Below are 26,257 nucleotides of genomic sequence, written 5' to 3'. Positions count from 1 at the left end.
GCTTAGAATATCTGTAAGTGCTTAACATTTAGTAGCATCAGAGAAGATAAAAAATAGAGGTCTGGGTATCTATGAGGAAAAGGAATATGAGGGTATTGGACATCTGGGGCTGATAGGAAAAAAAACTGGTTCTCATACGATTTTTTGGGATACTAAACCTCACTAGTAAGTACCTTATGGCTGATATTGAATATCACATTAAGTACTAGGTTAACAATGTCGGGCAGCTGGGAATACCTTAAAGAACTGTACTTGTGCACATGATCCCTGTTAAAATTGATATTTCTAAAGAAGAGGAGTTTGGATTTATACCCCTCTTTCTCTCCTGTAAGTAGACTCAAAGGGACTTTCAAACTCATTTCCCTTCCTCTCTTCACAACAGACACCTTGTGAGATAGGTGGGGCTGATAGAGTTCTGAAGAATTGTGACTAGCTCAAAGTCACCCAGCAAGAATGTAGGAGTGAGGAAACAAATCAGATAAGACGCTGCTGCTCATTTGGCTCATTTGGGACTCAAACCTCATTCTCAAGATTAAAGTCCATCTGCTCTTAACCCTGTACCACGCTGGCTCTAGTTTGGAACATTTTCAAATGATTTTGAGTTAATTTGAATGGTTGAGATCCTAGTTATTTAATCCTTTTGTTTCTTAGGGGAACAGAAAGAACGTTGTTCATATTTTATATTACTTTTATTTTTTTCAGCATCTATTAATTTGTAATTTTTCATAATATGATTATAAATAGCTCCAAACTTGAATGTAACAATGTACTGAATATAAAAATATATTGTTGATGGCTTTTGACACAGAGATAGAACTAGTAAAAATAATGAAAGTAACTTTCATTTCTCTCGGTTCTGTATCCTAGAGGACTGTTATATAATTGCTTTGTAAGCTGTCTTCCAATTTCAGCAAAGCTAACCCTGGAGTTACTCAGAAAGTTATATAAAACAGTTAAATAAATCTTTTTCCCTTTTGCTACTTCTCCACTTTTGCATTACTAGAGTTTTTATTTTAATTGAAACTGTCTGCACCACATCCTTAAATTTGATGAAGTAAAGTATGTTCTTTTATTTATGACCTAATGGAAGAAACCCAAACTCTATCAAAGACTTTGATATTCAATTGTAGTTAAGAGCAACTGGATTCTGATAATAATTGGTGGTTTGGATGTGAATACCTGCCATGCCCCCGGACTGTTCAATAACGAGACTTCATGTTCAAACGATTTCCTTTATTGAGAACAGCTTCAGGATTAAGCATTTAGATCCCCATTGCAAGAACTAAGGATTAAGTGCCCAAACTACTCTTTTATACCTCCTGTCCATGCTCCTTCCACATTATATAACACCACCCCTCAGTACCAGTTCCCAAGGGGGGGGGCAGCATCCCTCCAATCTCACAGGAAGGAGACAGCATGGCCTTCACTAGACCAAAACAACCCACACTTCCCAATGCTCTGAATGGTAAAAGCCAGCAGGTATCTAATGAGCAGATTAGTTCCCTCATTAAAGCGAAACCTAAAGGGAAGAAACAGTAAGCAGTCCCAGAGACAGGATCCCAAATCCTGGGTGGGAGACATGACAGGATTGGGCCAGGTTCTGACATTCTGCCCCCCTTAAAATCATTTGACATTCTGCCCCCCTTAAAATCATTCCTGGGCGACCCCAGGGTACTGAAGATAACTACAGTGAAATTCATGCACAAAACAGGGGGACCAGACAGCTGATGGATTGACCCACTCATTCTCTCACTCAGGAAAATGTTTCCAAGCAGCTACATCTTGCAAGCAGCTGTGGTTTATTCTAAAGTTCAGGATGCATTCAACTTTGTGGTGCTCCTGTTGATCAATAAGAAAGGGAGAAGGCACTTCCACTTGTGGGTGCCACAGGTCAGCTGGAGGTGCTTTTTTTCAGGAGGCAGGAATAAAACACAGGATGCACAGAATCTATAAATCTTAGGCAACTTAATTTGCACAGTCACTTATAACATGCACCGTTTTGAAGCTTTTGGCTAGGCGTCATACAATGTAGGTTCTTCGTGGAGATGAAACCAAATCCTTCACCTCAAAGCACACATCCTTGCATTTTTTGTTAGCTTGGAACTTATAAGTCTCTTTGTTCTTAACTAAAGCCTTGTATATATCTGAATGTCCCCTAACTAGTCCTGCAAGTCCTTTGGCCCCTCTGCCTTCCCTTCCAATAAAAGTAACAATTTTCCCTCCTGTCCATAGATTGCTTTGAAGGGAGACTGTCCAGTAGTTCTATGTATGTCATTATTGTAAGCATAGTCAACAAATGGAAGTGGGTCAGTCCAGTTGTCTTGATGATAGTTGATACAGTATCTCAGGTACTGTTCAAACACCTGGTTCACCCTCACCAATTGCCCATCCGTTTCAGGATTGTGGGTGGAGCTTAATCCTTGTTCCACTCCCAACAATTTTAGAAAACACTGGCAGACCTTGGACACAAATTGTGCTCCTCAGAAATTATTTTACTTGGGATTGAATGTAACCTATAAATATGACTCACAAACAACTTGATCAACTTTTGCACCATAGGGAGTTGCTTTAGAGCCTGTTTGGAAAAGGTGTCCCTACCACCCAAATTTCTATCTTCCCTTGCCTGAAGGGGTAGGTCTGTTATAAAGTCCATTGCAATCACCAACCAAGGACTCTGAGAAGTTTCCAAAGGTTTTAGCAGACCCTGGGTTTTATCCGGGGCCTGTTTAGCCATAGTTCACACAGGACAACCCTGCACAAAGGTCTCCACATCATTCCATAGAGATTTCCACCAAAACTGACTACAGGTCAAATGCAAAGTTTTGACAAATCCAAAATGTCCAGCAGACTTGGAGTCATGGCAAACCGACAGCACCTATTTGTGGATGACCTCAGGAATATAAATCTGGGCCCCAGAGCACAGCAGTTCATCCCTGCTCACTAACTTCTCTTTGAGAAGTTGTGCCTCTCTATCCCCCTGGAGGGCTTCTCAGATTAATTGTGTCAGAGGAGACTTGGTTCGGGTCTCAGCACCGGATGTTTTGGCTTCCCTTCCATTTTGGGTGGCAGCTCTTTGGGCTTGAGTTTGGCCACGAGTCATTACTCCCAACCATAACTGCTTTTGAGTGAACACAGTATCAATCACCTTCTCTTGTTTACTGTCATGTTGAGAAAGGTAGGATAAAGCATCAGCCAGAAAGTTACTCTTCTGTGGAAGAAACTTTAGAAATTAAACTTGGAGAAGAACTCTGCCCACCATAGTTGCTTTGCACTGAACCTCTGAAGAGATGACTATGCCTCCACACTTCCATGGTTGATACATACCTCAAATGGGCATAAAGCCCCCTCCAGCCTTGGGTATAACCAACTGTCCTCCCCTCATTGGGCTTCATCCACGACTACCACATTGGCATTAGTCTGCACAATGAATCGCTTGAGATAGTCTGCAAAATGGGCTCAGAGGTGAACAGCTGTCTTAAATCCCTGAAAACCCACTGACACTTGGGTGATTATTCCTGCCCCCGCCCCCGGTGCCTTGGCTTTAGGCCCATCCCCTTGGTTTTGAGCAAGTCAAGGGGAAAGCAGTCTGTGTGATAGAAACTGCAAAAACTGAGGATGGCTTGGAGTTGCCTTTGTATGCAAGGACATACAGCTTGTACCTTGCCCGGGTCCATCTCAATACCAGATGCTGATATTAAGTAGCCCAAGAAGTCCAGCTTGTCCTTGTGAAATGCACATGTGGAGAGCTTCACATACAGAGAGTTACCCCTCAGCTTGGTTAGAACTGACTGCACCAGTGCACATGCCCTTCCACGGTCTTGGTACAATTTGTGTACATCATCCAGATAAAGCACAACTCCTTTATATAAATGTTCATGTAACACCTCATTTATCAAGTTCATACACACTCCTGACGCCCCACTCAACCCAAAGAGCATAATGAGATATTAAAATTGGCTGAGTTGAGAATTGAAACTTGTCTTCCATTCATCGCCCTTGTGGATCTGGACTCTATAATAAACCTCTCTCAAGCCCAATTTGGTAAATACGTTCCCTTTAGTCAGACATGCCAATAATAAGCGGCAATGGCATGGAGATGGCATTTAAGCCAAACTTGTTTTCAGAAATAGGACAGGAACCACCATATGAGAAGAGGGGGATCGGATAAACCCCCACTTCAGATTCTTGCCTATGAACTCCCTCAGAACTTCCAGCTCTCTTGACTTATGGGGTATAACCTCCCCTTGGGAAGCTTTGCCTCCTCCACACATACAATTCTCACGATGAGGAGGGAGAGTGTCACATTCAGTTTCTTCAAATACCTCCTTTACATTAAGGATACTCTTGAGGTATGGCTTCAAGCTCCTCTGCAGTCAACCCAGCCAAAATTGGCTCTAGAACTTGGGGGTACCTCCCCACCCACCAGGATCTTCCAACATTGGGTCTCACGTAAGGGAGAGATAAATTCAACCATTCCTTGACTCCGCTTAATGTCTGGATCATGTCTTGCCAACCATGTCAGCCGCAGTTGCCACTATAGAAAGGGTGGGGATGATGCCTGCTCTTATATAAGCTTCAAACCCCTCCCCCCCCACACACTCACAAATCTGTCCCAAAGAAGGCAGCTTCATGCTATTTGGCTCCTCCTTCTGCCTGCTGTTGTAAATTGCATTCCTTTTCCTGCATCTCTTTGAGTCACAGATTTGGAAGGCTATGTAGAAAGGTTCCTTAATTTTGGGTTTACAGATTGTGGATGAGTTTGTCATTATACAGATTTTTTTAAAGGAAGTTTTGAAAGGAAGTTTCCATAACATTGTGTGTTAGTTCTTATTTATTGACCATTATGTTTTAGATAGGAAAAGAACATTCAGGCCTAAAAGCTGTGACTGATATTCTGCAAGATATCCAGTACAAGGTATGGCATCCTTAAAAAGAAAAGGATATGTTCATTTATTAACAGATAGACTAACTAGATTGGTGGGGGGGGGGGTAGTGCATAGAATAAGCAAGGGGGAAATGTAAAAAATATCAGTGCTAAAACATTTATCATAAAAAGCTTTCCAGTGTTTGGGAATGAGCAAATTAGCCATATAGTTAGAAGGCAAGACCTTGTCTCTGAAAAATTATATTTTGTAGCAGTATTTAAATGATATTGTTATTCAGTACTCCAAATCCTTTCTTTAGATATACATTTAGCTTTGAATTAAGGGCTATTAATCTACCAGGAGAATAATCCAAAATCAATACATTCTCTGAAATGGTCCTTTTCCATTTTGACTGAAAGGTATATGTTAGTGTCAAAGGAGCTTTGCTGGTTTTCATTGTTGGATTTGTTTTTAAATAAAGGGTTGCTTTTTATGCATTTAAAATAGTTATTGTGGTACATTATGGAATAGTTTCATGAATCATAAAATTAATAAACTGCCACTGATTCCTATTATCATCTGGAGAAAATTGTTTTTTGTTAATTTTTCAGGGGAAGACCAAGACAATACCCTGTTTTAATCCCAATACTTTATTGCCAGGTAAATGTTATTTCTTATGTTGCAAAATGTTTATTCAGCAGTAGAACTTATGGGAGGAATCTAATTTTCCTCTCCTGCATTATTTCCTATTTCCCTTTCATAAAAGCCTCTATAGACTCTCTCCTTTTCCTGGTTCCTTCTCCCCTTAGGGTTACCAGCTCTAGCTTGGGAAATTCCTGGAGATTTGTGGGTAGAACCTTGGAAAGTTAAGATTTTGGAAGTGACCTCAGTTGGATATAATGTCCATCCTCCAAAGCAACCATTTTCCCCAAGGGAACTAATTTCTTTCATCTGGAGAGCAATTGTTATTTCAGGTGATCCCCAACACCCACTTGGAGGTTGGTAACCCCAGTTCCCCTAAACGAATTGGCTGCTTTGGAGGGTCTATGGCATTATAGCCTTCCAGGGTCCCTTGGTCCTCAAATCCCACCTTCCCCAGTCTCCACTTAAATCTCCAGGTATTTCCAAACCTTGAGTTGGTAACCCTATCTCCTTCCCACAAAAAACAGCCAACCTATCAATGGCTCATTCTGCACATGCAGAATAATGCACTTTCAAACTGCTTTCAGTGCTCTTTGAAGCTGTGCGGAATAGCAAAATCCACTTGCAAACAGTTGTGAAAGTGGTTTGAAAATGCATTATTTTGCATGTGCGGAAGGGGCCTATATCTCCCCCTCTGTTTTTAGCTTTCCATCTCTCCCCACTCCCAGCAACCTCTGCCTAGGAAAACTTCAGCCCAGTTTTTTGGTGCTGGCAACTTAGCAATGCCCACTTGCATAGTAGGGAACCCTTAAAGACGCTGTTCCCCTCTCCACACTATTTCCTCATCCCTCCCCCTGCATTAAACTCTTCTCAGCCATTCACTAACCTACCTTTTGCCTTTTTCCATTCTTCAGCTGTATTTATTATTTCTTCATTTTTACCTTACCTTTCTCTACAGTGGGAACCACAGCAACTTACATCATTCTCTTCTCCCCCCTTTTATCCACACAACAATCCAGCAAGGTAGGTTAGACTGAAAGCATACAACTGGCTCTATATTACCCAGTGACCTTCCACAGGAAGATGGACATTTGAATCTGGGTCTTCCAGACCCTGTACTGAAGCTCTAACCACTATACCACACTGACTTTCACAGGGTGGCTGCTGTTGAACAGAAGCAAGCAGCTAGACCTAGTTAGGTGGTATCAGGTTAGGATTGTCAGTCTCTGCTAGGGATTGGGGATCCTCCAATTTGGGCCCCCTCCCCTGCATTATCCAGCTGGGTTTACTGGGTTTAAAATAAGACCCCCATCTCGTCAGCACCATGACATCACTTCTGGAAGTGACATCATCATGTCAGTGATATTGAAGTGGTATCTGGCCAAAACTCTATAGTAAAACAGCTTCTACCATAGAGTTTTTGCCCAAATGTCTCCTCCAAGATTGCTGATGTGATGGTATCACTTCCAGAATTTATGTTGTTGCATTGGCAATGGTCACCTACTAAGTCCTCTCCCCATTCTCTACTAGTTGCCAGGGGTGGAGCCACTCGCAGGTGCAGATGTTAGTGGTAGTAGCAAATATTCAAACAAGAACCTGGCAACGCTATATTACATTACCCAGAAGTTGCTGCTATGTCTAGGTTTGCCAACCATCTGGAGAGACCTGGAAATCTTTCAGAATTACAGCTGAACTCCTGACAACAGAACTCTGTTCCCATGGAGAAAATGGCTGCTCTGGAGTGTGGACTTGATGGTATTATATCCTGCTGAAACCTCTCCCCTCTCCAAATCTGGCCCTCCTCAGACTCCACCACAAAATCTCCAGGAATTTCCTAATCTGAAGTGATCAAACCTAGCTAGGGCTGCTCCAATGATTTATCCCTCAAAGATCAAAACAGGTCTGGAACTCTCTCCCTGCCTTGCCTTTTACTGACAGAAATCAAATCTAGGATGCTGTTGCCTAGCAACTATTACTGAGAGCTTCCATTTTTAAAAATCCATTTTTTTGTGTCATCAAGTCACAAGACTTGCAGCAATCCCTGTTGTAGGGTTTTCAAGGCAAGATAAAATTGTAGGTCAATTGCCTTTGCTGGCAAACGTTTCATGATCCTGATCTTCCTTGGAGATCACCCAACTAAATAGTACCCAGGGCCTACCCTGCTTCAGTCCTAAGATCTGATGAGTCAGGCTAGCCTGGGGTTATCCAGGTCAGGGCTTTCTTTTTACCCCTCCCCCCAATATATTTCTTTAATTTCAGATTTTTATGCAAATCTAGGAATTTTTTTTCCAGACTGTAGAAAGATCTATTCTATCATGTCAATTCACAGCTCCAATCACCCTATTTAAATATGCTCAGATTTGGCCGACTTTGCTCCCTTCCCTTTCCTCAAATAATTTCCTTCCATTTCCCTTCCCCTAACGACCTTACCTCCTCTCCTCTCCTCTCCTTTTCCCTTTTTCTTCTTCTGTGTCAATCTTTCCCACTCTATTTTTCCCTTTCCCTTCCCACCTCTCTTTCTGTCCCTCTTCTCCATCATTCTTCGCCCCATATCTCTCCCTCTCCCCCTTCTCAGATAATTTAGCCTACTTGCTTCTCCAGTACCCTTCTCTGTCAATATTGTCCCATCTCTCTCCCCCTTCCTTTCCTTACCCAGGGCCCCAGGCATCTGGCAGGACTGTCCAGAGCTACCATGTTGGTGGCAGGGCCCCTGGCAGCTAGCAGGACCCTCCACATAAGTGGAAGGGCCCTCAGGAGCCAAGGTGGTAGCTGCAGGTTGGCTTTCTTCTGGTAAGTGTTCTGTGCATGGGCAGAGAAGCTTTTCATTTGAGAGGGGGTATTTAAATTCCCAATGTAATTTTTTTAGTTTTCTGATTTTTCTGCAAATACGGAGAGCCCCCCAAATGTAGAAAAAAAAATCTCCTTTCACTCTGTGTGGGCCTGATCTGTGGACTTAGGTATCCACATTTGTACTCACAATTAAGAAACAGATATATAGATGATGATGATGATTATGATGATGATGATAATAATAATGATAGTCAACTTTTATTGCAGTCTTCAACCATTAAAATGGTTTCTGCCACCTTATCAATTGATAGTACCTCTTTTTGTAGAACAATTTTAGTTTAATTGGATTACCAGAAAAGATATCTCTGACAATGATGTATCCCACCCGAACAGCAAGTGATGATGAATAGTGGCTGTCTGCTCAGTGCATATTGAATATCTAGCAGGTAACATTTGTGTTCTTCATAATGATGAGTCATAGTTCTCAAAATAGTTATTTCTCTGCATTGCAGTGAAGTGAAATTCAAACAGGATCTAATAAGATGGCATTTTCCACTAGCAGCTATAGCCTGCAATTTTGGTGCAGTTTATTTAACTAGCATTTTAACTGTGTGGAAAGTGATAGTAGTTTGTGTAAGAGTGCCGTTGCACCAGGATATACATGTTTGCCCAGGCTCTGATGGCACAGGCAAGCCCGATATTAGACTTGAAAGGGGATCAAGCCCAGGCTTGATCTTGGTTGCGTGGATGGGAGATCACTAAAGAAGTCCAGGATTTCTATGCAGAGGCAGGCAATGGCAAAACACCCCCGTTTGTCTTTTGCTATGAAAACCCTACAAGGTTGCCATAAGTCACCTGCAACTTGATAGCACTTTTCTTTTAATACATGATCAGCTGAGGTTGCTTTGTATGAATAAATCAGTGACTGGAAAGGAACTGGGTATCTCTTTGAACTTGACATCACTTGCACATGCCTGTCAGAAACAAAAAAGCGGGAATCTCAAAGACACGCATCAAAAAAAAAGAATAGTACAAACTGAATGTGTTTGGCTGACCCATGAACATGGACTTCTCCATCAGTCAATGGTAAAGCATCAGATAATTGACAGGAGTTGCAGTTGGGCAACTTCTATTCATTTCAATGAGAGATGTATGAGTGAATTTCCTATTTAAAATTCTAAAAGAAATAGATTTCTGCATGTGACTAGATAATGACTAAGTCCCAATAAACTTGGTACATAGTAGAATCCGCAGTCTATTTTTTTTAGCTTTTATTTTCGGCCAAATCAGGTGCAACCCAAAATGTGCAATCTTCCACATTTTTTTTAAAGGTTTGGATGCCTTGAATATTAGGGAGTATTTACTGGGTAAAAGGATGTTTAATCCTCCAAATATGTAGTTGCCAATCTGCTGGGGAGAAAAACAGGTTGCTGCTCTGACCCAATTGTCCTTTCCAATTTTTGAAGTATCCAGTGTGAGTACAATCCCTACACCAAGATACATCCTTTTAAGTCTGTTGAAGTAATTGCAAGGCTGCTCGTTATTTTAAAAATGGCAAAATATTATGGATTGTCTTAGCTGTTTTGTTCCTTACTCATTGCATGACACTGAAGCGGTAACATTCTTGTGTATTTAATTTCTCTTAAAAAGAGTAAAGCGATACTCAACAACCATATTAAAGTGTCAAGATATGGTCTAGATCCACAACAGAGTAGGGTTTGGAAGCCATGTATGCACAAAGGATTCTGATGCCTGGATGCACAGTACCACCTACCATGGCTGTGCAGAAGGCCATAGTATAGCAATAGTGCTGAGAGTCATGGACTTCACAAAGGATTTTCACAATCTGTCTGGAGCTGGCTGTGCTTGAGGGAGGACCTTGCTCTGAGATCATACAGGAAGAGCCAGATAGTGTGGGGGGGGGCATGCTGGGAAATCTGCAGGGTTTCTTGATTGGAGGACTCCATGTGAGAAAAAAAATTCAACTCTTATTAGACCCTTCCTGGGTACAGCATTCACTTGCAATTTGCTGCAGTCTAATGAACAAAATCACTGATCATGAAACACCCCTAGATAGGATTACAGGTTAGGCTTGGGAGGCAAAAGTGGCCATGGATTAGTGCCATCCCAGTCCACCTCAGCCACCTCCCCTAGCAGAAGGAAGAAGAGAGGCCACTGGCTGTTGAATTTGCTGACCCTCATCAAACAGTTTCCAAGCCCATCCACTGCCTTTGAAAAGCTATTCCATGTAGCGCAGGGAGAGAGTGTAAGGACACCTGATAACCAACAGTGGTTACTCCAGGTTGATGCAATTTCAGGAATCTGCCATTTCTTCCTTTCCTGCATGTCTCAAGCTGAGGAATTCCTCACTATTCATTTGCTTCATCCACTCAGTTTTTATTCAAGAGCAGAAATACTCCTCTTTTTCCCTCTGCCTACATGCAGCTCAATGGAAAATGGCTGCCCACTAGCTTGGGATAAGGCAACACTGGTTAGCTACAAAATCCAGGCTTGCTTTTCCTCCACCTATGAAAAGAGCACTGCTAGATCAGAGCCCCACTCAGGGTGTTTCTGCAGCTACTGCCCAACCACATACAGGGCTTGGGCTGCTGACCTGTGGCCATGGCAGCTGCTCCTTCAAGTCATGAGAAATGGTTGGCCTACAAACTTCTGGCAGCAGCAGCTCCTGCCCACTTTGTGGCAGGTGGGGCCCAAGTATGTGTGAGAGAGTGACTCCAGGGGCAACCCTAGAAGGGTTGGCAGCCGTTGACTCACCAGGACTTTGCCCAGCAGCCTTAATGGCTAGTCTGCCCCTCCCCTTCCATGGCTTCCACATGTACTACTAAAAAAAAGGCAGTGTGTGATTACATGCAAACATTTCATTTAAAAATCATATTAAAGATTCCTAAATTACTATTTTCAAACAAAAGTTATCCATTTAATTTCAGACCCACTGTTACGAGATTATTGGGTGTACGAAGGCTCTCTTACAGTTCCACCCTGCAGTGAAGGTGTTACATGGATATTATTTAGATATCCATTGACTGTATCCCAACTTCAGGTAATGACTGTCCTCAGAATATGATTCTCACTGAAAGGTTATAGTGTGCAAAAATACAGCAGGGCATTATTGTTGTTTCATCTTGAAAATCTCCTTAGATCAGTCAGTACATGGCTTTTAAAGTAAAGGTCAAATCTTTTGTCTCACTGAAAGAAATGGAAAGGTGAGAAATTAAAAAAAAATCCTGTTACCATTTATCCCATGCACTTAAAAAACATTTACCATAGAAAAGAAAGAAAAAAATGCAGCACAAGAAATTCTGTCTGTTGTAATAGTATCCCTTCAAATAATCACTGCTAGATGTTGACAGAACAGACACAAAATATGTTCTGAATAGCCATGAATATTATTGATCCAGGTTGATTATATTGCACTGAATTATTCTTGATGTCTGTATGTCTTTTTGTAACTAATGTTTACTTGTATCTATATGTCTTAATGAAAATAATATTTTAACAACATGTAACTATCTCTTTAACATCAATTATAATGCCTAATGGGAATCATACTAGATAGGGATTGGTTCACAAATACATGTCCATTGATACCTTTCTCTACAGTACTTTATTAGCAGCTACATCTGTACAATGAATAAATTTCAAACACTGCATTTGTGATTATATGAAATCTGTCTTAATATGGTCCATTCACATATACAAACCATCATAAGTCATCAGGTCCCTTCGGCCCAAAAAAATCTGGTCAGCCAGACTGCAGTTGAGTCTGAAAAATAGCCCAAGGCTTTACTTCTTAATAAACATTATCTGGCCACTGGAATATACTGGCTTCATAAAATACTGACTTTTACTTCTTGTTACATCATGCAGTCGATGATGTTGTTGTTTTACTGTATTTGTTTTTAGCATCTGACACTTTTAATCATTTTATTCTTTTCTCTCCACATTACCTGTATTTTACCAGATACATATTTTGGGTTTGCTCATTTTTGAGCATTCCCTTGGTGTTTTTTTCTGTTTTTTGTTGGAGATCTGAATGGGACCTCTTCTTTTTTCTCTTTGTCCAATTATTCTTGTTATAAATATTGCCACTTATCTTCAGTGATGGACAGAATCACTTGCTTTCTTTTCCTGCACTACCTTTCTTTTGCCTCTCTATTACTTTTTCTTGCCTTGTTATTTCTGTTTTGCCATTATCTTAAACTTATGTGAATTGAGTGATTGGTTTGCTCTCCTTATTCTGCATCTGTATGGTCTTCAGTTTTTTTTCTGCCTAGCAGGGACATACGTATAGATTTTTTATGGGGAGAGTTTGGGGGCGGGGCCACTGGGTGTGGCTGTGCCTCCACAAGCCCCGCCCCCTAGCCTCCATGTTTATAAAAGCTGCTCTCTGAGATCAGGGGCAGCAGACTCCCCTCCCCCGCCACTGGCTGGGCTCCCAGCCAGCAGTCCCTTCTTGGCAGATTGCAATAATGTTCTCTGGATGATCCACTTACCATATAAACTTGTATATAAGCCTACTCGTGTATAAGCCGAGGCACCTAATTTTACTACCAAAACCTGGGAAAACATATTGACTCATATATAAGCCAAAGTGCACGACCTCTTCGATCAGCGGAGGCCAATCTACTGGTGGTCCCTGGCCCCTCGGCGATACGGCTGGCCTCCACACGGGCCAGAGCCTTTATGGCTCTGGCCCCGGCCTGGTGGAACGCTCTTCCTCCAACTGTCCGGGCCCTGCGGGACCTCGGCGAGTTCCGCAGGGCCTGTAAGACGGAGCTGTTCCGCCGGGCCTTTGGAGGTACCGGCCGTTGATGGTGCCCCCTTCCCCGGCCCTGACACCTGGGCCAACTGTCATCTTAGACTCGCCACTCCTCCCTTTTGGAAGGGGGAGGGAATTTTTAGATTGGAACATTAGACGCTGAACGCCATCTATTTATCGTAATTTATTATATTTATCAGAAATGTTTTTATGGTTGCCGCTGCTTTTAAATGTTTTAACTGTTTATATTGTCTTCTCTTATGTTGTACACTGCCCAGAGCCCTTCGGGGATGGGGCGGTATAGAAGCTCAATAAATAAATAAATAAAATAAATAAAGGTGGGAAGCCGGGAGGCAGAGGGAGCTCCTTATTTGGGCAGTGACTCCCCCTGATGTCATTGCCCAAATAAGGAGCTCCCTCCACCTCCCAGCTGGGTTTGAGGAAGCCCAGGCAACCAGGAGGTGGAGGGAGCTCCTTATTTGGGCAATGACATCAGGGGGAGTCACTGCCCAAATAAGGAGTTCCCTCCACCTCCCGGCTGGGTTTGAGGGAGGTGGAGGGAGCTCCTTATTTGGGCAGTGACTCTCCCTGATGTCATTGCCCAAATAAGGAGCTCCCACAACAATACAACAACCTTTATTAGGCATATTAAAATAGGCTCCAGAGCGTTACAGACATTTCTGAAGTACAAATCAAAAGTACATTCAAAACACAGACAGATAAACTGTATCTAGCATTGGGTGTTACTTAGAAAATTCTGTCACTTGTAAAAGAAATTTTGCTACTTTTTCCAAGAGCATGGCCTCTGTGTTATTTAACAGAAGCAAGGAGCTCCCTCCACCTCCTGGCTGCCTGGGCTTCCTCAAACCCAGCCGGGAGGTGGAGGGAGCTCCTTATTTAGGCAATGACATCAGGGGAAGTCACTGCCAAAATAAGGAGCTCCCTCTCCCTCTGGGGTTTGAGGAAGCCCAGCCAGCCAGGGTTCCCCTTCACCCTCCGAGGAGGGCAGCAACAAGCAGCTTGTGCAGCCACAGGGAGGTCATCCCGGCCATGCCCCCAGCCTCGGCAGAGGCCTGAAGAGCCGGCTGGTAAGCAGTGACTCATGTATAAGCTGAGGGGGCATTTTTCAGCCTTAAAACAGGGCTGAAAAACTTGGCTTATATGCAAGTATATACGGTATTTGGTGCTCAATTAATTATGGATCATACTTCCTCAGGACTGAGAAGACTCTCATGCCTCTTGACATAAATACAGCACAATAAAGGATATTCCTGTGACAGTGTGCCTGGTTATTAATTTAATACACCAAAATCAACAAAATTCATTGTCCAAAGGACAAAAACTTACTCTGATCCCTCTTCAATGCCACATTGTCTTAAGAAAACAGAATATGGAAGATTTTATATTCAGAGATCCTTCAATTATACTACAGCCTGGTTATAGTTTTCTTTTGTGTATTTATATATACTTTAACCCATTTGGTTGTTAATATTACTTTCCGTGCCACCTACGATGGAGTGCATAAGGATGGCATGCCCATTTTGCATCTGCCTTCTTGACCCACTGGTTAGGCTGCTGGTTTTGGGTGTGGGCAGAGGCGTAGCTACCATGGGGACATCCGGGGACAAGTGCCCCGGGCGCCACCTTGTGGTGGGCGCAAAAATTGCAGGTTCGTTAGTGGCTTTTTCTATTTTTCAGGGTTTTTCCCATTTTTGGCCTGCAGGGGGTGCAGTTTTTAGGCTAGCAGCACCAAACTATCAGACTATTATCAGGTGACTCTCCTGATGATACCAGCCAAGTTTGGTGCAGTTTGGTTCAGGGGGTCCAAAGCTATGGACCCCCAAAATGGGTGACCCCATACTCCATTATTTCCAATGGGAGCTAATAGTAAACGGGGCTACCATTTTGAGGGTCCATAACTTTGGATCCCCTGAATCAAACTTCACTAAACCTAGGTGGTATCATAAGGATAGTCTCCTGCTGATACCACCCAGGTTTGGTGCAGTTTGGTTCAGGGGGTCCAAAGTTATGGACCCCCAAAAGGGGTGCTCCATCCTCCATTGTTTCCAATGGGAGCTAATGGTAGATGGGGCTACCCTTTTGAGGGTCCATAACTTTGGGCTTCCTGAACCAAACTTCACTAAACCTGGGTGGCTTAATCAGGAGAGTCTTCTGAAGATAACCTAAAAGTTTGGTACTGTTAGCTTAAACATTGCTCCCCTGACAGGCACCCTCAAATTTTCCCCAGGTTCTCTCTTTAAATCCACCTCCTTTGGAGTGGATTTAAAGGGAGAATCTGGGCTCCCTAGATTAAAAAAAACATTAAAAGTATTGTTGAAGGCTTTCAAAAACCAGATTCAACTGGTAGTTGTGAGTTTTACAGGCTGTGTAGCCGTGGTCTGATAGATCTTGTTCCTAACATTTCGCCTGCATCTGTGGCTGGCATCTTCAGAAGTGTATCACAGAGAGAAGTCTGTTATAAGAGAAGGCTGGACACAGTGTATAATAGACTTCTCTCTGTGATACACCTCTGAAAATACCAGCCACAGATGCAGGTGAAACATTAGGAACAAGATACACCAGACCACGGCCACACAGCCCAGAAAACCCACAATAACCAACATTGAAAATGATACTGTTTGGGGTGGGGAATCTACCCTGAAACAGCATCACTTTCAATGTTGTTTAAACTAGGGAGCCCAGAGTATCCCCTTAAGGTGGATTTAAAAGGAGAATCTGGGCTCTGTAGTTTAAACAACATTAAAAGTGATGCTGTTTCAGGGTGGATTCCCTGCCTTCAAAAATAGCATCACTTTCAATGTTGTTTAAACTAGGGAGCCCTGGGTGTGTTCAGATTTGTGTGTTGGGCCATGTTCTATAATGCAATGGTGACTTTGAGATGACCTGGTGCAAAAAATGTTGTTTGGTCGTGGTGGGGGAGGGATGCTGCCCAAATGGGGGGGGGGGGCGCAAAACTCAGATTTTGCCCCGGGCTCCATTTACCCTAGCTACACCCCTGGGTGTGGGGACTGAGGGTTCAGGCCCAGAATTTCTCTCCCCCTTCTTTTTCCTTTTTTTGGGGGGAGAAGGGGGAGAAAGGAGTTGTGTGATATGGAGAAATAATGCTCAGACCCTTTCTTAGGGACATGTGGGTGACCTCTCTACGCTGAGAGTTCCCTTCTCCTGTGGGATGTGAAGGGAGACTACAGTCACATCCCTCTGCTGGGATTGCACGGTTGCTGGGTATTTCCTCCTGGTACTCTGGCAATTGGTGGGAGGGGGGACGGGGAGAAGGGCACAAAAGAACAGTAACTGCTTTGGCAGGTTGTGATTAGCTACAGTTGTGTGTGCTATTCAGAGGACTGTTATTGACCACCAGTGCCTTATTTGTGAGTGTTGCCATGGTTGCTATGGAATCCATCATGCTCTTTATGTGGTCTACATTTTGTGGAGGGAATGTGTTATTTCTCCACACACACACACTGCAGAATTTCTGTAGGGATCTGACCAGGACCACCAGTATTACATGGGCACCTGGCTATTGCTGCCACAGAAGATCCTCTGGATTGCATCAAAAACTATCCACATTTTAAAAAGAAAAAGGTGTTTTCAGAAAATGTCACTAGTTAGCACTTTGTTTCATTTTGGAATATTTAAATAATACTCTGTGAGGGATAGAAAATGACTCTACCTACTACATTGGTTTAAAATGGAGGATTGTACAGATTTTATTTTCTTCTGTGAATTATTTTTAAAAGGGACTATCCACCATAAATCTCAAGGGCTATTGTGGTTTTAAAGTTGCTGGCATCCATTTGTTCTACCAAAATGTCAGAAAAGAGCACTTTTTGCAGACTGTGATTTTATATTGAAAATATTGTAGCATCAATTTTTGTTTAAAATGTGGCCTATCTCCTCAGTACGCATCATAGGGCACTTATTTGAAGTTCTTCCTGTACTACTCAAAAATATTGGAAACACGAGGGAAACATTTTCTTTTCTCATTTCTTTTACTTTACTTCTCCAAGACTTTATAAAGAGAGAAAGCTTTGAAGCGTGCTAGAGAAATCACTTAATCTTATACTACAGATTGTCTTGGAGGAGTTTCACTTCTAGTCTCAGCTGAAGGGTGTTACCTTTCTATAAACCTTTCAGGCTTCTATTGACACATACTTTCTCAGGGATTCTTCGGATTTTAATATCTTTATTTTTGAATTTGTGTTATATAGATTTAAAATCAATGAAAAATAAATCATTAAATGTGTAAGTCATCCATGTAAAACATTTTTCAAGACTTTCCCAAATTTTGCTTCCATTCATAATGTCAATACAAGATGCTCCATTCTTTAATTTTTAAAAATGGAACACTAAGAGATTTTAGAAGCACTATTGTCGGATGAACAAAAATCTTAGCAACACAATCTCTTAAACTATTCATCAAGTAAGCAAGCATTATCAAAGAAGTGTGAGGTGAGCTAGCAGTGTGAGGCAGACACAAGTCATCACAACCTAGCAGTCTCTGCCCTGCAGAAACCTTGTAAGGTAGTGTACTAGCAAAGGTTTCCTGCAGATTGGAAGATAGATTTGACTTTTTAATTCTTACAGACAATATTGGGCAGTGTAGCGAGTATTGATTGAATTAGGAGTTTTTGTTGTTGTTATATGATTTTTGTGTAGCATTTTGTATTTCAGATTTTAAACTAGATGCTTTGGAATTTAAGATGAGGGATTTACAGTTTAAACAACTCTGACCCATTTCTTTTCATGACTGTTGTATTTCTTGCCTTTAATTGCTGTATCTTTTTTTAAAACTCTGAATGGAATAGTGGATTATAGAGTAAATACCGGTAAATACCAAATAAGATATTCAAAAGTTGAAAATGCTTTTCCTTATTATAGCTGAATCCTGTTGAAAGATCCAGATACACACCTTTCTGTGACAGGTCTCTGACTCCCCCTTATGGTACTCCTGGGAGACTTTTGTCAACCCAGAACAGCATTTGTGGGGTCATTTGGTGCTGTTTTGAGAGCTGTGCTTTCATGCATGGAATTTAGATGGTGTTCAGTCCTATGGTTGCAATCCTAAGAGTACTTTTTTTAATAACATGGGACTTACTTTTGAATAGACCTGGTTAGACTTACTCCATTTGATGCCGCTATTGAGGTATACGTAATGATTGTTACTTGTTTTGTTAGATAGAAGAATTTCGAAGACTGAGGTCACATGTTAAAGGGGCAGAACTCCTAGAAGGGTGCGATGGAATTCTAGGAGATAACTTTCGGCCCACACAGCCTCTTAGTGACAGAGTTATAAGGGCAGCCTTCCAGTAGTAGATAGGAACAATGAAAAGATTTGGGTAAGTAGAAAAATTTGGGTAAGTAGAAATTTGGGTAAGTAGAAAAAATTATTAAGATGTATAAAGTAGAAATTTTTGCTAAATTTGGTAAAATATTTACATACCATATGTGAAAGTTTCCTTTTGAAGAAAACAAAATAGGGACATAGTATTTTATTACTTTTTTTGGAAATATATAGCTAAGAATAACTGGGGAGTGTAACTAGTACATTAAGTGCTGATCTGTTAGTGCTCAACAAATAATATATAATTTATACTTAATTTAATAAATACAATTATTAATGCTGGTTACAGGTGTTAAGAGGTCTGACTTGACAATTCCCTTGTCCTGAACTCTGCTTTTTAACTCTCTCTCTGCCAGAATAAGACCAAATTATATCATTAGGAAAGTTCAGGAAAGTAGGAACCCAGTTGTAAATCAGCCTCCCTGCATGGCCATAAATCAATGTAGAAAGATCATCAACATGTATTTAAAACTTTCTTTCTGTTTTCCATGCATGCACTTCCCTGCCACATGGCATGCACGCACACACTACAGCCTCTAAAGTTCACATGGACTTTGGAGGTGCTAGTCAGCAGGTAAATGTGGGGAAGAGGGGCCCTCTTAATGGCAGCGGGGGTGAAGCAGCTCAAAAATGCTGGAAAAATTGACATTTTTGGGGATTTGTTTTTCAGTTCACTTATACTACTGCCGGGGGGGGGGGGGGGTTGGCTTTGCTGAATGCACACTACTAGTGACCAACACCCTGTTTATAACACCTTGTAAACCTCAAGAAATGCCATCTTAATGACAAGTGATTTGGCCTCTTTTGGGGTGTCCTGTGAATCTAAAAGCATAGTCCAGTAGACCCTTACTTTAAACTAAGTGCCCATTAGGCTTCCCTGGGTTGGCTCAACACCTGTGGAGGTTGAGCTTTTCCAGCATGCGTGGGCCTATTTGGACTATGACATGAAGGGAGAGAGAGCCTCGATTTTCCATCCATACCATTTTCTCAACTTCAAATAGCTCTAGGAAGCTATTATTGCTCCATTGGGTAAGATATTTGTAGCCATCAATATATCCAGAACACCTGAACAGAACAAATTGATCTATAAGGCAATGTAGGAATTTCTTGAGTTCCTTCCATGAAATAGGTTATATCTGTTCTGTAACTATCATAAGAATAACAGTAGTAGTTACATCTGTTCTGTAACTATCATAAGAATAACAGACTAGTAGCAGTAGCCTTTAAATCCTATAATTGTGAGCTGCAATTCAAAAATGTGCTGTAAGCCAACTTAAGTGAGTTGCCTGTGAGGTTGCCTGCCTTTTCTGTTAGCATAGGTTCATTTAAAGAGAAAGGGACAGGAACATAGAGCAAATGCAAAGGAGGATAGAGTTCAACATATTTCATAATGTGTGGAAACTGGAATTCAAGCTAATACAGCTTTTCATGGGAGGAAAGGCAGCATGGAATAGCCCAATCTTGTCAGATCTCAGAAGCTAAGCGGGGTTGGTACCTGGAAGGGATACCTCCAAGGAGGACTCTGCTGAGAAAGGCAATGACAAACCATCTCTGCTTCTTAATTGCCTTGAAAGCCTCTTGCTGGGGTTGCCATAAATTGGCCGTGACTTGATGGTACTTTACATATGTAAACAGACACACAGATTTTCATACTTATGCAGGATAAACTGGTATTTGCCAAAATTCTTCCTATATTTCTCTTTGCTTGTGGTTAGCTTCTAGAAAAAAGGATGCCCATTTATGCCAAAACATTAAAAATGGATCCCGTGTTGCAGTGTGTAATTAAAGATGTGTCCTGTGTCTCACGATGTTGAAGGCTGCAGTATAGCCCAGATTAAGCAGGCACTGGCCACTTTATCTGAAGAGTTGTTTGCTTCTTTGCCCCTCTGTTGTCAACATGTCCTTCACCCTACTAGAATTTCAATTACATTGCACTTTGCTGCTGTCACAAATTGTCAGTGCTTTCTTTTTTTTGAAATGGATGATTTCAAATGCATTTCAATTTTTGTACAGAAATTACTTGGGGGAAGACACAAACATATAGGTGTCAGTTTTATTTGTCTGAGGCTGAATAATATCCTAAGGCCATTGCCAGTAATTCAGATTGTGCAGCATTGAAATTATTTGATGTAATGACTTTGAATGTTAAGCATGGAAGTGGTACCTCTAAAACATACCAATCTGAAATGGAAAGCTATTTCAGCACACTTGACAGCTTAAAACTAATTGTTTGAAACAATTTTATTACCATAGGCATCATTCATGAAATAAGATGTGATTTCAGTGCTCAGAACTGAACAAGTAATAGATTAGGATTCACTGGAAGGCTGCTATGAATGTGGTTCTGTCTATTCTATTTTTCCATAAAGATCAAATTTCAGTTTTTATATCCACATTTCAGCTCTGTTTCTCCCTTGTGAAAAATGAACCTGTAAGTCTTGATTTTTACATCAGTATTTCTTACCTCAAACCCAATTTATTCCTGTTAAAATTAACACTGGGTACAATGTTATTTTTACACCAGTTGCATGACATATGATTCACACCTAGTATATAAGAAACACAAGAATAACTCAGAAGAAATAGAAAAGAAACACTCATGGCCCTAAGCTAGGTGTTTGAACCCATATAGATTTGCATTTTGTCCACAGCATTTTGTTGAAGGACATCTTATTTTGCATGTTGAATGCAGATCACAAAAAGCTAATCAACATTTCTGAAAACATTTTCTGCTGGATTTTTATCTCATGATAGGAATTTCATAGTGACCTCAAATGGTTATTTTACAATGAAATTCAAATTCTTCTGGTTTCAGTTTGATTCCCCACTTTTTAAACTTTTTTAAAATTATGAAATTTAATATCCCTCCCCTCTTCTTTTGGACTTAGGAGATATACAACAACCATATACACAGTAATGTTAAAAATATTTAAACATCTAATAAAATAATTTCCAAGTGGCGATTAAGTTCAGTCAACACAGCAAACAGTGTTGCCACACTGAGGGGATCTTGACTGCATGTAAAACAGTTAGTCAAGGATGACATAAACATGTTAATAAGTTGTTGGATAGTTGGTTGGTGTGCGGGGAAAGGTCAGATGGTTAAACATAGCTGTCTCAACCATGTGCTTGGTGAAACAGCTCTACCTTATAGACCTTATAGAACTGTGTTAAGTCATGCAGGTCCTGGTCTCCTCAGACAGAGTGTTCCATCAGACAGGAGACAAGGCCAAAAAAGCCCTGGTTGAGGCAAGTCAAACAGAAAAGCAGTATTAAATTGTACTGTATGTAATCTGAGAGAATGTTGTATCTCTTACACACACACATATACATAACTAAATTTTATGTCCAAATGTCTAAATTTTTTTAGACATTTGAGTCTATATAGATGTTCATTCCAAAGCCCTTACCAGAAATCTACTGATGAAATTCATTACTCCATTACAGTCCCCCCCCCCCCCAGTTAACCTTAAGGTGAATCTATCTTATGGCCAATTTTTGCATCTTAAAAGGAATTCTTCAGCCACTATAGATTGTATTCAATGTGCCAATACTGGCACAGACAGTTACGCATTAGAGACTACCTAGATCCAGTCATCAACAAGGCAGCACATAGGACTCAAATGGCTCCATGGGCTAGACTCCATGCTGAGAAAACTGATTTTAGTAGTAATAGAATCTTCCATGTTTTCAATTACACACCATTGTACTAATTATCTATATTTTATGGAGAATACCATTTAACTACTTTGCCTTAATTTATGTAGCTGCAGGTACTGAAAATGGAGTGTAATAGAGTTATTACCATTATATATTGACCCCGATTAGTACATTAATTGGATAATGTATGGATTCTTTCTTATTCTTCATCCTTCAGATCCCTTTAATAGTGACCTTCAACCAAAGGATCCTACCCCGGAGATCATGTTGTCCTTGAACCTGCCTGAAACCAAGCAAGGGAAACACTCTATATCTGTATAAGAAACAGGATTTGATGCTGGACTCTGATCCCAAGAGCAGTGCCTTCTATCAAGGAATCTCAACTTCTTTCTAAATTAACACACCAGCCTACCTAAGACTGCTCACTTTTCTCTAGGAAATGGTTGAATTTGAAGAAGGTATAATTTGAGGACATTTACTAGTTTCACAGTGCTAAGATACAATCCAAAACATTGTTCCTTTCAGTTTTCACTAAAAGGCAGAACTTTGGCCGCTCTCAAGATTTCATTGGGACATAAGAGCTCAAATGAGTTCTAATCTCTTTTGGGATTATCCTTTCTTCTGCAATCTCCTTGGTGCCTGCTATTTTTCTACTTACTTAATTCAGAGGATTGGCAATTGTCTATGATTTTTCATCTGCTACCAGTGACCTCCACTGTGCCAGGCCAACACCTCACAGCTTTGCACAATATCTGTGTGTTCTTCACTTCAACTGGAACAGGGATCCTGTGACTTGTTGATCATGTCATCTGCAAATTTGTTTTTCTGTACTGAAAATTGTTTTTTTGGGTGGGTGAGGGAGAATTTGAGGAATTTCCTGCTGATACTTTATGAACTGTAAAGAAAGGTATGAACCTCATTTTGTTCTCCTTATGCAAAGAGTTGCTGTGCTCTGAAAGCTCATGGATTATGTTATTCTTACATGTGCCTAATATTGTCCAAACCTGAGGTTCAGGAAACTAGTTCTACTAATTTGCACTGGAAATTAATGTTTTCACAGCATTGATTGGCTGCTGGCTTGTGACACCATACATTTCTCTCTCAAGGAACACTTTGAACACTTTAAAAAGTTTATTTCCCTCCCTCTTTTCCAACTGTTAAATGAATGACTAATTGGTTAAATTTAAAAAAGTTATCTATTGTCCCTTGCTAGGGACAAAGCACATTAATCAAACAGTATTTGATTTGCTGATAAGTACACCTGAAGGAAAGAGGGGTCCATTCTGCACAGCACAAATAAAATGTCCTGAGGATGGGGGTGAGGGAGGCATCCTGAGGAGGAACTCTGCACAGCTTTTCCCCCAAGATTTCCTCAGAACACCTTATTTCTGCTCAAGGTGTCATCTTTTGAAAATGTTTTAAAATGCAGTAAGAAAAACTAAGACAGTCTGCAAAGGGCAGGTCTACCCAATCCTTCTCAATGGGTGGTACAGCAGTTCTCAATTGCTAAGATTCTTGTATGTTTGTCTGCATAGCTATAAATACAGCTGCAGAGCAAACTTCCTGGGACAACCTTCAGCAAATTGAGGGAGAGAGAATTCAAGCGGAGGGTGAAACTGATCGCAGAGTTAAATGGTCAGGCAGGAAAAAACCTCTGTCTTTCTTTGATGCCTGTACTGTCTGGAAAACAAAAGAGAGGCAGCTTTTTTAAAGATGTCCCCAGGATGTCTTATTTTGGGTGTGCGGAGTAAAATTAAGATGCCTCTTTTTAAGATGTCCCCCAGACATCTTTTTTGTGCTGTATGGAATGGACCATGGAGAGCGCAGCAAGCCATTTTTAAGGTACGTATATCATGTCTTTCCTTTTTACTATGTCCCCTTTACTATTAAGGTTGCAATGTAAGTAGCATAACCTACACATTATTAGTAAAGATATGATTTTGTAGTATCTGCTTGCAATTCATATGCTTTGTTAAACAATGAAATATATTGCAATATATGCCTTTTATATAAGATATTAAATAGGCTGATTTCTGCAATCTTGTCAAGTTTATTGTTCTTGACGTTTCTAGGCAACATTTCTATTCTATCCTGATTACTGGAAGCCTTTGTGAATTTTCTGGGCTACAATGACGAACTGCCTATAAGGGGCAGTCTAGTAGGAAATCTACTACTAGATTTCCTACTAGAAAACTAGTTTGGAAATCTAATAGTTTGGAATTTTGTTCTTTTTTCTGTGTTATGAATGCTGGAATGAGCTTTCACAAATTCTTTTTCATTTTCTGTTTTAAATAGCATAAGCAATACTCCTATTGATTTCTAGTAACCAATGTGAAGGAAGAACAATTGCCCATTTTATCATAGCTGTTTAGGTAATTATTTTCATGCCAGCCATTTGAATTTATCTTGTATTCAAAAAGGAGGTTGGCCTTACTGTTTACCAGGATGTCTAGCTGTCCTCCCCACTTCATATAAGGATTGCAAAAGCTAATAATAAAGTCCAGCTTGTCTGTATTCAAACATAAATTAAGGTACTAGGAGAAACAGATGCAATTCACATCTATCATTAGCAGAAATATCAAAATATCCAGAATGCTAAACTGAGCAGGCATTCTGAAAGAGAAATATTCAGTATATACTTTGCATAGCAAGTTCCACCCAAACACTTACTGATTGGTTCCCCACCCTGGGACATGGACAGTATACCGCACTAAACTTTCCCTTCTCACTAAACACAGTGTGAAATAGACTTTTCACTGTGATACACCAGCCACAGATGCAGGTGAAACATGAGGAACAAGATACACCAGACCACAGCCACACAGCCTGGACGTTGAAAAGCTTTTGGAGAATCATAGAGCTAAGTGAGCATTTAATATTCAAAGAACAACTGCACCAGGAATCAACCACAGGAATTAGTATCTATGACAAAGGGAATGTACACATTAGAATTTATTTTTGACACAATAAACCTTTTTACTTTTTTAAGAATAAGAAATAGCAAAGCAGAATGTCTCATCAATGGGAACTGAAAAGATGTTTCCCTAAAAGTTGAGAAAGAGTGGCTGTGAATCAGCACACCCACAGTTGCTGCTTGGGATGGGCAGCAAGAAGTCCCCAGCTTCAGCCTTGATGGGGCGGAAGTAAGCTGTTAGCCATGCCATGGCAGGGCAGACAGGTGTTGCAGTGCTTACCCCGCAATGTCATCAGGAAAGGAGGCTAGCCTGAACCCGTAAAGGTCCCGGCCAGCCTTTGTGCCGGCCATGTGCTTGGGCCGGCCAGCGACTTGCCTGCCCCCCTCTTCCCATAGAGCTTTGGATTTTGTTAATGCATGCTTCTTTGTCATAGCCAATCTCGGTTTTGCGTATGGGTATTGATCTGAAAGGGCCAGGGGAGGGGAGCTAGGGAGTTGCCCCCCCCTCTGGTAGAGAATGCTACAGCAAGAGGCAGACCGTCCAGCTGAACATTACATCAGGGGGATGCTCTCGCAAGAGGCCGACCGCCCAGCAATGCTCCACAGCAGAGCGAAGCTCCAGTAAGAGGCCGACCGCCTGCTGGAGCTCTGCAGCAAGGTCCCAGAGCAGATCGAAATCCCATGCTGCACCTCACGCTTCTGATTGTATAATAAATGATGACTATGGCCAAATAATTTACCCCAAGAGTGTGGTGTGGTTATTGGATCAAAGGATTCCGACCAAGGGTGGTCCCGCCCTCGGCAATCTGCAGTTCTGAAATGCAATCTCATTAGACTGGGCAGTGCAGAGAAAACGTTTGAATCCATTTGCAGTTTAAATACACAGAGAAAGAAACCAAGAGCTGAGATATTTTAGCTGGAATTAGTATACAATGTACAGCCTTGAACTGAGGGTATACAAACTGCTGATTGGAAAGCTGATCGAAGATTATTGGGTCTGCAGCTAGCTTCTTTTTCAAGGAGCCCCATGATGCAGAGTGGAAACTACAATACTGCAGTCAAAGCTCTGTTCATGATCTGACTTGGGAAGTTGGTTTCAGGTAACTGACTCAAGATGGACTCAGCCTTCCATCCTTCTGAGATTGGTAAAAGAAGTACCCAGCTTGCTGAGGATAAAATGTAGATGACTGGGGAATGCAGTGGCAAACCACTCCATAAACATAGTCTGCCCAGTAAATGTTGTG

The 26,257-nt window shown here is 41.2% G+C and overlaps 1 protein-coding gene across 1 annotated transcript in view; it reads left to right on the top strand.

The window, feature by feature from the left end:
* Nucleotides 1-25,440, top strand: part of CA8 (carbonic anhydrase 8) — a 61,759-nt gene extending 36,319 nt beyond the window's left edge. Inside the window, exons 5-9 of the mRNA XM_048508486.1 lie at nt 4,853-4,915; nt 5,477-5,525; nt 11,246-11,358; nt 18,274-18,434; nt 22,317-25,440. Coding sequence (XP_048364443.1) covers nt 4,853-4,915; nt 5,477-5,525; nt 11,246-11,358; nt 18,274-18,408 — 360 coding nt within the window. The 3' untranslated portion in view covers nt 18,409-18,434; nt 22,317-25,440. The remainder of the gene's footprint in view (nt 1-4,852; nt 4,916-5,476; nt 5,526-11,245; nt 11,359-18,273; nt 18,435-22,316) is intronic.
* The last annotated feature ends 817 nt before the right edge of the window (nt 25,441-26,257 follow it).

The sequence above is a fragment of the Sphaerodactylus townsendi genome, linkage group LG09 (genome assembly GCF_021028975.2).
Source record: "Sphaerodactylus townsendi isolate TG3544 linkage group LG09, MPM_Stown_v2.3, whole genome shotgun sequence".
Lineage (NCBI taxonomy): Eukaryota > Metazoa > Chordata > Lepidosauria > Squamata > Sphaerodactylidae > Sphaerodactylus > Sphaerodactylus townsendi.
The sequence above is the reverse complement of the archived record's forward strand: the minus strand, read 5'-3'. Positions and strand labels throughout refer to the sequence as shown.